Below are 12,757 nucleotides of genomic sequence, written 5' to 3' on the forward strand. Positions count from 1 at the left end.
ACCAGAAGTACCCTCATATCGCCATGGAATTTGAGAAGCCTGAGTTCACGTATTTCATATTTCCGGCAGTTCGTGTTTGAAAGCCGCTTTCCTATACTGATTACATGTGAACCGAACTGATGGGCTACCATAGCATTATCATAGAAAGAACGTTTCATTTCAACCACGTGTGCCCGAAGTAGTAAGGTTCTCTTTACATTCTCAAGTACCTTACGTATTTCACCGAGCCCATTCCACCACACGACGATGACTAATACGTGTGTGTTAATGTGAAAGAGAAGAGGCCGTCTTCTGACTTATTGGAGCCTGCACTTTTTCAACAAGTCACTTGGATTGCAAAAGCCTAAAAGATATTATGGCTGTGACTCCTGGTTCTGGAATAATAGCAGGGGAATTCAACGCTGACCAACAGATGTGGGGAAGCTCCAGGATGAATTCAAGGGGCGGGTCACGCACTCATATCCTTTGCATCAGGCTACAACCTAAATTATGGAAGCCCGACATCTCTGTGAGGAACAACGTACAGCAGCTGCCTAGACTTGACATTGGTGTCACGTTGCCTGACTTGGGAGTGCAGTGATTCATTGATATTGAAACCCATGGAAATGATTATATTCCGACCGATGTGAGAATTGATGGACTAGAAGCCTCATTACGGGTTGTCTCTCGCCAAATTGCTGGCCCGTGTTTGAAGATCTCGTAGAAGACACATGCAAGAAACATATAGCACGCAGGTTAGAAGGCATAATTGCAAACGGTATGCCAGATTGTACGCGTTGCTTCACACATTCATCGAAGCGTACGGAGTATGATATTGAATTGCAAAGGCTTCGTGCACTACGTCGGCGAGCTGAAAGGAGGGAAGTGCAGGCGCACGAAGTCAATTCTCGACCCGATAGTAGCTCGGCGCATGCAAAGGAAGATACAGCACCGAATTGATAAGCTAGAAGACCAAAGATGGAAATGCTATTGTGAGTCACTGGACCTTCGCAAGCCGCTGTCCCTTGTATGGCGCACCCTACCTGGTCTCATGTCCCCAGCAACATCCTTTTAACGCTATTGCTATCTACCAAAACCACGTTGAGATAAACTCCGATGTGAAATTTTGTGCGAAAGTCACCGGCGAGACACTTTTGCTCCCTGACATGCTTGTATGCGACATTTCTGGACTACGATCAATAATTAGGACGCTTTTAAGCAAGCAGCATATAAGCAAGGAGCATTTAAGCAGGCTAGCGTACCGTATGACGTAGAAGTGGCACATACTTGAATTCACACAGCGTCGATTGCATTCTCCCGATTCGCCCATGCAACTGTGGCTGTTACTTGGTCTTCCACGAAGTTAAGAACCAATGTTGTGCCGCTTACGCCTGGGCGTTGCATTCACTAGTGCACATACGTGTTTGATTGGAATGGCCGATAGCGCCGAGTGCAATGCCTGCGGTGTCGACGAGGCTGTAGAACACCCACTGTGCTACTACCCTCCTTTTGAAAATGAAATACGTGACCTCTGCACAGCACCAAGCCGGTTGGATATGAAACCATTCACCTTGAACAAGATCTTGGAAAAGGCCACAAAAACGCTGCTGCGAATTTTGAAAGCTACGAGATGAGTGACTGTCTGTGATATATATATATAGAGCAGAAAACTGTTACTACGTCGGCGATATCCACAGCGGGCTTTCGCTTCTCTTAATCTTTCATCGCCTTTTTCCCTTCCCCCAGTGCAGGGTTGCCAACCGGGCCCAGTACTTTTTAACCTCCCTGCCTTTCATTTATCCTTTTCTCTCGCTCTTTGCTGAAAATTAAATTATTCGATATGAAACATCGCTAAAGCCTACAGTATGTCTACTGAATTTCAAGTGGTCTTTCTGCGAGGAAACTAGATTCAACTTACCTTAGGGCAGGTTAACGGGCTTAGTTTGTAAAAGCTGCAACAAGAATACCGATGCCAACTTTTCACTGAAACTGACGGTTTATTTGGAAAGTCCAACGAAAACTTAAAGAAAAGGGTTTCTTCAGTGTGCTAGAGGTGCTTATGCCGCTACGTGAGCTTTCCGACAGCTCAGTATAATATGCTCGATTCCACACCGTGGTTGCGAAGCTCCTTCAACCCTTAGGCGCTATGCTTCAGTGTGATCGGTTTGCTTAGCCTAGTATCGTTCTTGTTTTTAACTAGCTATCAGGATAAGTGAACGGGCGAACTTCCTTCAACTTTGCGACCCAGCATATTATTGCGCATAGTCAGAATTTCGTGTCACCCACTCGGATTTAGGTGTTCTTCATTCATTAGGATGAAGCACATGTGACAAGTGAACCACGACAGTCTGGTTAAGGCCTGTATCTATGAAAGAATGCTGTAGGCGCCCTAGGGCGAAGGTGACTGGCGCAATTCTTAACCCGGACGCTGCCACAGTTTAATAACGTCCACCAACTCAAGATGCTTGTCGTTTTGCTTGTTTAAAGCATTCTTTCAGGCAGCCTGTGCGTTTGTAAAGCGTCTGCGAATACAAATTAAGTGGTATAACCCTTCTACAGCATCGCAGGTGAGACGCCATGGCTTGCTGGACAAATTAATATGTCGCGAGGCTAACTTCTACAGATACTCTCTCTCTCTCTCTCTCTCCACCACACAAACATTATGTCCGCGTAGTAATCTCATCCGTAAAGATTAACCTGAGGACGACTCGCTGCACACGCACCTCTAGTTGACAAAGCTTTAGTCAGAAAAAGGGTAATGCGTATTCCATCATATTGTTTAGAACAGATACTACATGTCCTATGCTTTTTTGTTTACGTCACTTAGCGGGTGTCACAGGCGTCCCCTCCCTCCGGAGGAGGGAAAGGGTGTGATCAAGTGTTCACTCGCCTCGGCGCCCGCCTTTTCCCGCCAGTTAGGGCCCATCCACGAGGACATCTGGCATTCTGACGCCACCTGCCGGAATGCCAGATGCTCTTGCGTTTGCAGCAACATTTTTTTTATGCGGCTAAAAACGCGTTATCGTAAATTAAATTCTGGTGTTTTACGTGCCAAAACCACGGTATGGTTACGAGGCACGTCGGAGTGGTGAACTTCGGATGCATTTTGGTCATCTTGATTCATTTGGAGACCTATTTGGCGTAATACATCGACGCTGCCGGAATCGGCGTCGGTGCATCTCATCTGTCGTACTTGGCGGTTCTCACACGAGGCCGTCTGACTTCACTCAGCGTGCTGACGTATACACTAGCTTACTGAGAGTATTGAGTGTACTGAGATTACTAGCGGGGTATGTTGAGTTGCATCTCCTTCAGACCGTCTGATAATCATGGGTAGTCCATTTATCTTTTAACGGTTTTGCATGGAATTGTTGAGACAGAACATTGATGCTTCTTCATATAAACATTGTGACCTATAACATCGCAATATTTCTGTTTAGCAGAGAAGCGCTTTATATTACCAATAATAAGTTTCATTAGGTGATTTCGAGCGTATCAGCAAATCGCGACACTTTCACAATGTGTGTGGCCAAATATAGATTACTTCGGCTACTAACTTTATGCGTAAATGCTTGCCTTTTATATTTCTAATAACTACATTGATTGTAAATTTCTGAAAACTATAGATAGCAGGGCATCAACGAAACTGCTTGCCCTATAACGAACTAGGGAGGGCAGATAAGCACGGTACTAAAAATAATTAACAGAGTTGAACCTTTTACTGGGCAAAGTTGTGTCCGGCAAGCAAGCAACACCGAAGCGGAAACGTCAAAAATCAAGCGGTTCTTAACGACTGCGATTTTATGCACAAGGAGGAAGCGTCGCGTGGTAGACGCCCTCAAATGGGGTATTAGGAACCGTGATATCCCGAATTCTGGGCGATAGTTCCGTCATATTGTCGAATTCACCATCTTGACGCCTCTGATTGGTTCACAGGGCGGCGACGTCGTCTCTGATTGGCCGAAAACGACGACGTGACGGAATTTGAGAATGTCCAGAATAGCGTCCCAGCGCAAGTTGTACAACAGACTTGTTGGCCACCTGCTATGTGTTCACGACGCCAAAGAGTTACATAAAAGACCTGGAAGGCATTGACGTAGCCAGCTTTTTTTTTCGGGGGAGAGAGATAGAGATTCTTATTTGAGGAAGGAAGAATTGGGGTAAAGTGCAACGCAGTAACTGTCTCTCAGATGAGGACACCTCAACCGTGCTGCACAGGGGGGAAGGGATAGAAAAGAGTGGTGGAAGAAAGAGGGAAGGATCAGCAGCGGCCGAACCGCCGTAGGCGTGGGGAGGGGGCTCAGAGGCGATCAGGGAAAGGGGGCATTTGGCTGGTTTGCCCGACGGCTACGTCTTTTCTGATTGGCTCAAGATGCGAACATCGTGGTAATTGAGCACGTCCAGAATGGCACACTATATGTTAGCTAAAGTAGGGGAAGACGCTGGCATTTCCGATAAATGTTGACTCTGCTTCATAGTGTGTCTGTCGCATTCTCCCACGCGAAAATTATGCGCCCCAGACATTCGCGCACTCTGTTACAACGAGAATTTTTCGACAGAGACATTCCTCTTAGTGCAAATACATAGAAGAATGTTTTCTTTCGGTTTCACCTAATGCGAGAATCACCCATTTTGCAAAATTTGTTAGCCAAGCAAGAAAGAGTAGGAGTCGCCGGCGGATGGCGACAACTACTTCTGTTTATTTTTATGTCAATACTAAAAATGGAATTGAAAGGACCCTCGATCCCTCTTCTCGTTCATTGCATAGCTTTGATCTCGACTCTGGCAGCCTCGATGCCTCCAGGTACGGCATAAGAGGGTTCATTGTCCAGCTGCCTGCTGCCACGTTAGTGCACTACAAGTACTACACACTACGCACTACGCACTACATAATACCTAATACCTGCCTAATACTCGCAGGTAGAAGCGGCATTGAGTCACCTCACTCACAGGTTCAGATCTAGAGCACATACCCTAATGCACGTGGCGGATGATTATGATATGGTACAATGAGATACTATATACACGTTGGCCAATATGCGGATGCGCACTGGAGACGCAATACACTAAGAGTAATCTTGTCCATACCTTTCCCTGTATTTCCCACTTCCCCATTCCCCAGTGAGGAGTAGCAGGCTAGAGACACGCTCTCCAGGCCGACCTCTCCTCCTTTCTCTCCATTAAAATCTACTCCTCCTCCTCCTAATGCACGTGCATTCATGAAGTGCATCGCACTCGTGATGCGGAAGGCATGGGTACGAGTCCCAACAGCGGAAAGTTGTCGTTTCGAAAGTTGTCGACTCGCGCTTGGAAGCGTAAAGCAATGACACGAAGAGGAAGCAAAGTAAAGCAAATGCATCACGCTGCAACATGAGAACCCGCGATGTCAATGGAAATCCGGAAGGTTAATCCAAATCGAGAAGCAAATTCACGCACAGCCAACAATTTTCATGCTTGATGAGCATTCACACTGCGCTGTAAACACGCGTTACGGCGCCAAGGAGTCCGGAAAATCATTACAGCGCTTTCGCATTTGCCGAAACGCGGCAGAGCAATGCGGAAATATCAATATCTAATTTAACACTTAGTGGTATCTACGTAGTCTCTCATTTTAACCCACCGTGGTTGCTCAGTGGCTATGGTGTTGGGCTGCTGAGCACGAGGTCGCGGGGTCGAATCCCGGCCACGGCGGCCGCATTCCGATGGGGGCGAGATGCGAAAACACCCGCGCACTTAGATTTAAGTGCACGTTAAAGAACCCCAGGTGGTCAAAATTTCCGGAGTGCTCCACTACGGCGTGCCTCATAATCAGAAAGTGCTTTTGGCACGTAAAACCCCTTAATTTATTTAAAAAAAATTTTTTGTCTCATTTTAATGTAGGCGTCGTAGTAAGTAAAGTGTTCGTGTTTCATATTCCCCACCTTATAAACGAATGACACTACGGCGCCATTTTGACGAGCGCTGTCATATGTGCGCTTCGCCTCCTTAGCTTCTCCTTCACCGGTACCGAAAGTTGTCCGCGGGTGTTGTTAGTATGAAACGCTATGCCGTGCACTTGTGCTGCCTGTAGCAAGACGCCACTGTCGCTCGTTTTTCTGTCTCGCGGTGTGCAGCGGCCGTCACGGACCCTGACCCATCGTGCGACTTCGAGACCCTGGACCAGTGCGGCTGGTCGTCCGACTTGAGCAGCGGAGTCCAGTTCTCACGGCAGCACGACAGCGAAGATGATGACGTGGAGCCCGTCGACAACGTCACCACTTCTGTCGGTGAGGCGACGCTCGCCGGGCTTGCGTGCGAGCGTAGCGCATAGAAAACGGGACGCGCGCGCGTGGATGCAGCCCTCGTCTTTTGTTGTGCTCGTTCGCTCGATTACAAGGTACGACGACGACGACGCTTGCCGTAGGAACGCGCACTTCAGAGCTGCGCTCTAAAAAAAGTCCGCTTCGTAAGAAATAAACTACACGAGATAGTTGCGCCTTTCTGTCTTGCCCTATCCCCATGGCGCTAAAAAACCGGCTGGCCCAATTTCCTGCTGTTGAAGGACAAATTTCATTTGTAAAAGCCCGTTGAAGTGAGCTAGTTGGCGGGCTTCCGTTCTTGCGCCTCTGTACTGCACAAGCTAGCGGGACGAAAGAGAGACAAACCAGGAACCAAAGCACTGATGGACACTTTGCGCACTTTCTCGTGTCTGCGTTTTCCTTCCTTACCATTGTTCCTCCCGTTCCGTTAGTTTGTGTCGTGCAAAGCACACGAACGATGAATGAACGACGGAGCGCATGCTGAATCATCGTACCGTGCCTTCTGCTTAACTTGCGGCTCAAAGATGCCGTCTGCGTGTGTGATAATCCTTATTGCCTTCCCATGGCGCAGGAGCCTCTGAATCTTCGCCCTCCGGACACTACATGGCGCTGGAGAGCCTGGGTCATCGACTAGCACTGCAGGACGTGGGAATTCCGGCGAAATTGGTGTCGCCCCCTTACCGGCCACTCAGGTTTCGGGCCTGCTTCCGCTTTTGGTACCGCCTCTCCTGTCACCCGTGTAAGTCATTCCTGTCCGCTTTCTTATCACAAGTGGCACAGCGCATACTCATTCGGTGAGTGAGGCGCTGTACATTAAACAAATATAATTTAGCGTCCCCAAACTGCACAGTCCGTTATGAAGGACACCGTCAAGAAACGCTGCGAATCCCTTCTGGCCACCTTGGGTTCATAAACGTGCACCCAGTTGACGGTGCACGAGCGCTTTTTCATTACGATCGTTTCTAGTGGAACTGCTTTAGTCGCGCTCGGTTAGGGCCAAAGACAGCAGTAGAGCGCCTGATGAAAGGTTCATGGTGGGGCGGTCTAACGCTGGATTTTATTCGGTTGCTGAAGTTGGAGCAGGTTCTATTGTCTCGCTGCACGCTATGCGCGTGTTCACCTGGTCGACCTGGTGGCGACTTCGAGTGTGCTACTGACCGATTGTTTCAGGACAACAGGCTCCGCGGCGGTTGTTAATTTACTTGTTCTAATTTGGGAAATTTGTCGCAAGCCATATGCAGTAAAAATCTTGTGTGCGACCATCTTAGGAACGATGCCTCCCCGTGTTCTACGGATTCGTTTGATAGGAAGCCTTCTTTCTTTCTTTATAATGTTAGTATTAGGAGTGTCAGAGTGTATATAGTGTATAAGTCCGGGCCACCGTCGCTTGCACTTTGCTCCTGAACAGGCATCACGTGGGTCGACAGCTTCTGAGGAATTTGCAATGTGGTGAATGCTGTTTAAGCCACGGCTCCGGGACCTCATGAAGGTGCGGCGTAAAGCTGACGCGTCTCTCTCGCATTTACCCATACATCGCCGCTGAATTTTGTTTTTGGCAGGAAACGCTGCCCTTTCGATACTTACTTCCGCTTACATTGTGATGAGAGTACGTAATGGATCTAAGTAGCTTTGTTCGCTCAAGTTTTTGACAGAGCCACCGGAAATGTCAAAAACTTCACTGGAGTCGCCTAAGCATGCGTAAGCATGCCCCAAACTTCAGTTGGCCCGCTCCCAAATTTCAGGTTTCCCACCCCCGAGTTTATGTTAGCCCACCCCCAAACTTCAGTTGGTCCACCCCCAAACTAAAAATTTGCCCACGCCCAAATTTCAAGTTGACCCAACCCCAGATTTCAAGTTCGCCCACCCCGAAATTCAGTTGACCCACACCTACAATAAGCTTCCCCATCCATCTTCTAAGGAGCCCTATGTATCTCTATGAATATTTAATTGTTCCTTATCGCTTATGAAGCTACCAATCAACTGTATTTGCCCTATTATAACAAGTAAATGTATTTGCAAATTACTTATTTTTGTTCAGATACGAGGCACTACTCGCGTGACGGGGCTGGGGTGCTCGCCAAAGAATGCTTACGCCATAAGAATAGTCAGATGCACTCTATGAAGCACGGGCGTTCATTTTTTTATTTCTGTTTTTGTTACAGCGAAGCTTTATATGGCTAGGGCATTCCCGTTGTCCGCGAACAACCTGCGAACTAGCTACTTGTTCGTTGGCGCCCCTCGGCGCAACCGCGCGGACGCGCACGTGCCACTACTGCTCACGCGCTCGTCGTCGTCGTCGTCTCCTTCCACAGCTGGGCTCCGTTGCCGCTCATAGTTCAAGCGGGTATGAGCCATTCAATGGAAAGAGAAAACTATCGTCAACTTCAACTGTCATCTACGATGGGGGCGAAATGCGAAATCTAGGTGCACGTTAAAGAACTCCAGGTGGTCGAAATTTCCGGAGTCCTCCACTTCGGCGTGCCTCATAATCAGAAAGTAGTTTTGGCATGTAAAACCCCATAATTTAATTTTCGTTTTCAACTGTCATCATTAGCAATGGCGCGAGCGTCGTCGTCTTCCACAGCTGGCTCCGTTGCCGCTCATCATTCCAGCGTAGAATTTCATTTCTCTTCTGTCGTAACGGGGGGGGGGGGGGGGGGGGGCACGTTATTGTTATTTTTTATTATTTACGGTGGTATGAACCATTTCTTTACGGGTATGAGCCATTCATTGTCTTATCTGACGGACGCATTTAATAACAGAGGTGATACGAGAATGTGTGTACATACCCATCGTCACGATGACCACCGATCAGGACAATAACTATGTTCGTACCTTTGTTCAAAATTTTGTCACCTCTGTGTCGTGTGCTAAACAGCTTCGCTGGTAATCCACCTTCACAGAGTGGAATGGCTAATTTTTCTTCTTAAAGCTGCTCAAATGCGTAGCGGATAACGGTGCCACTTACTGGAAAACAAACACAAACAAATGAATGGACAAACATGTCGTTCATCGAGCGTGGGCTGGCATGGCCAACAGAGGTTTAGCTGTATACTCCAATATTGATGCCGTAATTTCCGTGCAGCTCGTAGTCAACAGATATTCCCTGATGTGCATCAACCTTTTGTTTTCAGTGAGCTGCATCCGTGCAATCCAGCCGCGCATTTTTCGCGGACGTTTTGTCACCAGATGTCGTACAGCTACGGAACGAATGTTTGTGAAGGGCAAAGAGGATTTACGCCTGCAACGAGAATTTTCGTAAACCTATCAGACGAGTAGATATACACGAATCGAGATATCTGCTTACCCTGGAACAAAACGCGTCAAACACATGCACACACACAAGTAAGGATCTATGTTGAAGGACTTACGCTTCGATTTCACTTCAAGTTTCAGAACAAGGAACAGTTCCATTCGCTGCCATTGAAACGTGCGTCTCCAGAGACGCGCTTTTCTCCGCCTTCTATGCTGGAAACCGGCTCCCTAAGGAGACGCCGGATGGAGAAGATCCGAATAACATTATCTTAAAAACGTGTTTTTCTTGTATCTTCAAGGGTGCTTGTCGCACCCGTGGTTCTCGTTTTCGCGATGCATGTATTCCCCTGTCTCGCTGAAAATCTCGTCGCGTCGGTTCCGAAAATATCGTCGCCGGTCTGAAGTTGATGGTCGTACGGGTCGAGAGACAATGAAAAAAATATGCTTAAAGCGAAGCAGATATGAAATGGGTCTGCAAGAAAGACCGGAATATTCAAGATTCCGGCAGCTGGGGCACCGCCGCCTCTCGACGCCGGATTGTGCGCGCGTAATGAACGTCAAACACAATCCCCCTTTTTCTTCTTTGCCTTTCTCCTATTTGCCTTTTTCTTCTTTGCCTTTTTCTCAGCGTATATTTGCATAGCGCGCTAACGACGGGCGCATTTCTTTATTGTTCTACATGCTTGCGTATTTGAGAGACTGAGTGTGGTGCTCTTGTCACTCTGCATGCGCGTGTGCGTTCATAAAGACGAAGCGAAGGCAGAATAATCATAACTTATCTAAGTTAGCGGTCGATTGGCCGTGCTCTATCCGTTGGTAAAACGGTGCACCGTTATGGAAGTTATAGAGCTGAGGTCTGTCCTGCCCCACCCCGTCTGTCTTTCTTAGATGGCTCTGTACAAAGACAAGTTGTAAAATAGACATATGTGCACAAGCTTGACTGTGAGAGCGAGAATGGGAACGTGAGCAGAGGGATGCGAGAAGCGTGACTTTTGCTTCGTGGTGTAAGGTGAAAAACTGTCTATTGCACTTTTTGCGTATCAGTAATTGCTGTTCACAGCTAGTGGCTTCAAAGCACGATATTGTAATATTTCGCGTAACGAGAGCTGGCCTTCTACGTAACATCCCCAACGTCGGACAGTTTACGAAGCTGCAGTCAAGCCTTATTGCAGCCCTTTCCCTATGAACCTTGATATCAGTGCCATGAAAGAGACAACTGTCACATTCACCCGATTGAAGCACGAAGCTACAGGGAAAACCCCGCGCGTTTTTGAGAAGGAAAACTAACTAGTTGAAACAATCTGTCCTAGTTTTGGGATTGAACACGAGACAAACATCTTTCCGGGGCGGTCCTTTTACCAATTGAGCTAACCAGGAAGCTGCCAGATAGTAGTGCCGGGGGCGAATCAATCGACAGCTCGAAGGTCCAGTGTTCGGTGTCCCTGTACTTCGAGTGTTCGATGAATTCACATTCGCCCTGCGATCTGCTAGCCTTCTTCTTGAGTCTGTTGGTATATAAAGCAACCACCCCGGAAAGGCGCTGGTCGCGGGTACGATTCCCCCGACCAGGAGAAATCTTTCTTAGAGTGTTTATTATATCTTTCTTTCTGAAAAACTCGTGCATATTTCCTCTTAACTTTGTGCTCAAATCGGGTGGATGACAATTTGCCCTTCCGTGAACTTTACTCCATCTTGTGACCTTCCGCGGAACTGATTTGCTGTCAGTGTCCAATAAGGGGGCACAGACTGAGATATGGAAATGACGGCGATAATCTGTCTATTGCGGTATGGCCTTGTACAGCGGTATACCAGAAGGCCTGAACACATCTCGTATGTTCCGTAACGTTGTACCGATTCAGCGAGGCAAACTACGGATGTTATTCGGAGAAGGCAAAATATATCCTATGTCCCCGCCCCCCCCCCCCCCCCCCACACACACACATACATTTTTGTCGAAGCTCGCAACAACAAACGGGCGTCAATTTCATGCGACTCCATAAAAATCGGCGTTGAAAGAAAAAAGAAATCAAGCCGGGGAGGCCTCGCGAGGTGTTTAAGCTAGCGTAGCACGATATGCTAGCTCTTATTTTATGTGGCAAGCGACGAGATTCGTTTAAGCGCAGCTTGGGCACGTCGCCATTGTTTCTGGTCCGCGACTTCGCTGATTCGTTCGACGTGAGCACACAATCTTTGCTTTCCGTTAAGGCGCACGGAGTGTTTGCGGAGAACGCGATGTTCGAACAGCGGCTAAATGTGTAGTGTTTGTCATCTGAATATGTTGTCTTCTTTTGTAAATCCTATAGTTTAGCGGCGTGACTGTTTCCCGTTGACTTACGCTTGTCATCTTGCTCTTTCTTTCCTCCCCCTCTTTCCATCTTGCAGTTACGTTTCCGTCTCCTCCTTTCTGAAAAGTAGACAGGTGTTGTGCTCTTTCCCGTGGCAGCTGCCTGCCTGCTGCTCACTTTCCCTTTTTTCTCATGCGTATGTATATATTCAATATATGTCTAATTTTTCCTTGATTAATTACTTCTCTCCACCTTGCGGATTTCCGCAGGTCTATTGCGTCAAACGCTTGCCTTTGCTTCGAGTTTTTGACAAATTCGACTTCGCCCTGCTATCTGCTAGCCGCCTGGTTAGCTCAGGTGGTAGAGCGGCTGTCCCGGAAAGGCGGTGGTCCCGTGTTCGAGTCCCGCACCTAGACAATTTTTTCAACTGCGAGGCATTTCACTCGAGGAACCCGTATGGGCTTCCTTTGTAGCAAATGCTGCGATTGGGTGGATGTCTCATTTCCCCTTAATGAAATAATAATAATAATAATAATAATAATAATCATAATAAATGTGCTCTCTGAGGCCTGGAGGGAAAAAGATATGATGACAGTATATCAAATGGCGCGTATTTCTTGTTAGATCGTGTGCCACCAAAGCCAGAACAAAAAGAACTTCACGTTCGGAAAATTAAGCGATCCATAAAAAAAAAAATGCGGATCCAGCGCACATTTGCGAATCTACGTGAAGCGAAGCTTTCGTGACGCTGCTAATCAAATGCTGTAAATGAGCCCCAATTTATTCCTGCGTCTTAAGCGTGAAGGAAACCGGTGACGCGCGCACATGCTCTCGCTCGCACGTGCTACGCAATGGGGCACACGCGACGATCACGTCAAAGAGCTAAATGCCGTTGGCGCGATCGAAGTGTACGTTCGACTGTGACCTAACGCCCAGAGC

The 12,757-nt window shown here is 47.7% G+C and overlaps 1 protein-coding gene across 2 annotated transcripts in view; it reads left to right on the forward strand.

Moving 5' to 3' along the window:
• The window catches only part of LOC142560483 (uncharacterized), a 143,196-nt gene that overhangs the window by 45,609 nt on the left and 84,830 nt on the right, over positions 1–12,757 (forward strand). For both annotated transcript variants that reach the window (XM_075672637.1, XM_075672638.1), the window contains 2 exons: positions 6,093–6,245; positions 6,850–7,017. In XM_075672637.1, coding sequence (XP_075528752.1) covers positions 6,093–6,245; positions 6,850–7,017 — 321 coding nt within the window. The remainder of the gene's footprint in view (positions 1–6,092; positions 6,246–6,849; positions 7,018–12,757) is intronic.

The sequence above is a fragment of the Dermacentor variabilis genome, chromosome 10 (genome assembly GCF_050947875.1).
Source record: "Dermacentor variabilis isolate Ectoservices chromosome 10, ASM5094787v1, whole genome shotgun sequence".
NCBI lineage: Eukaryota > Metazoa > Arthropoda > Arachnida > Ixodida > Ixodidae > Dermacentor > Dermacentor variabilis.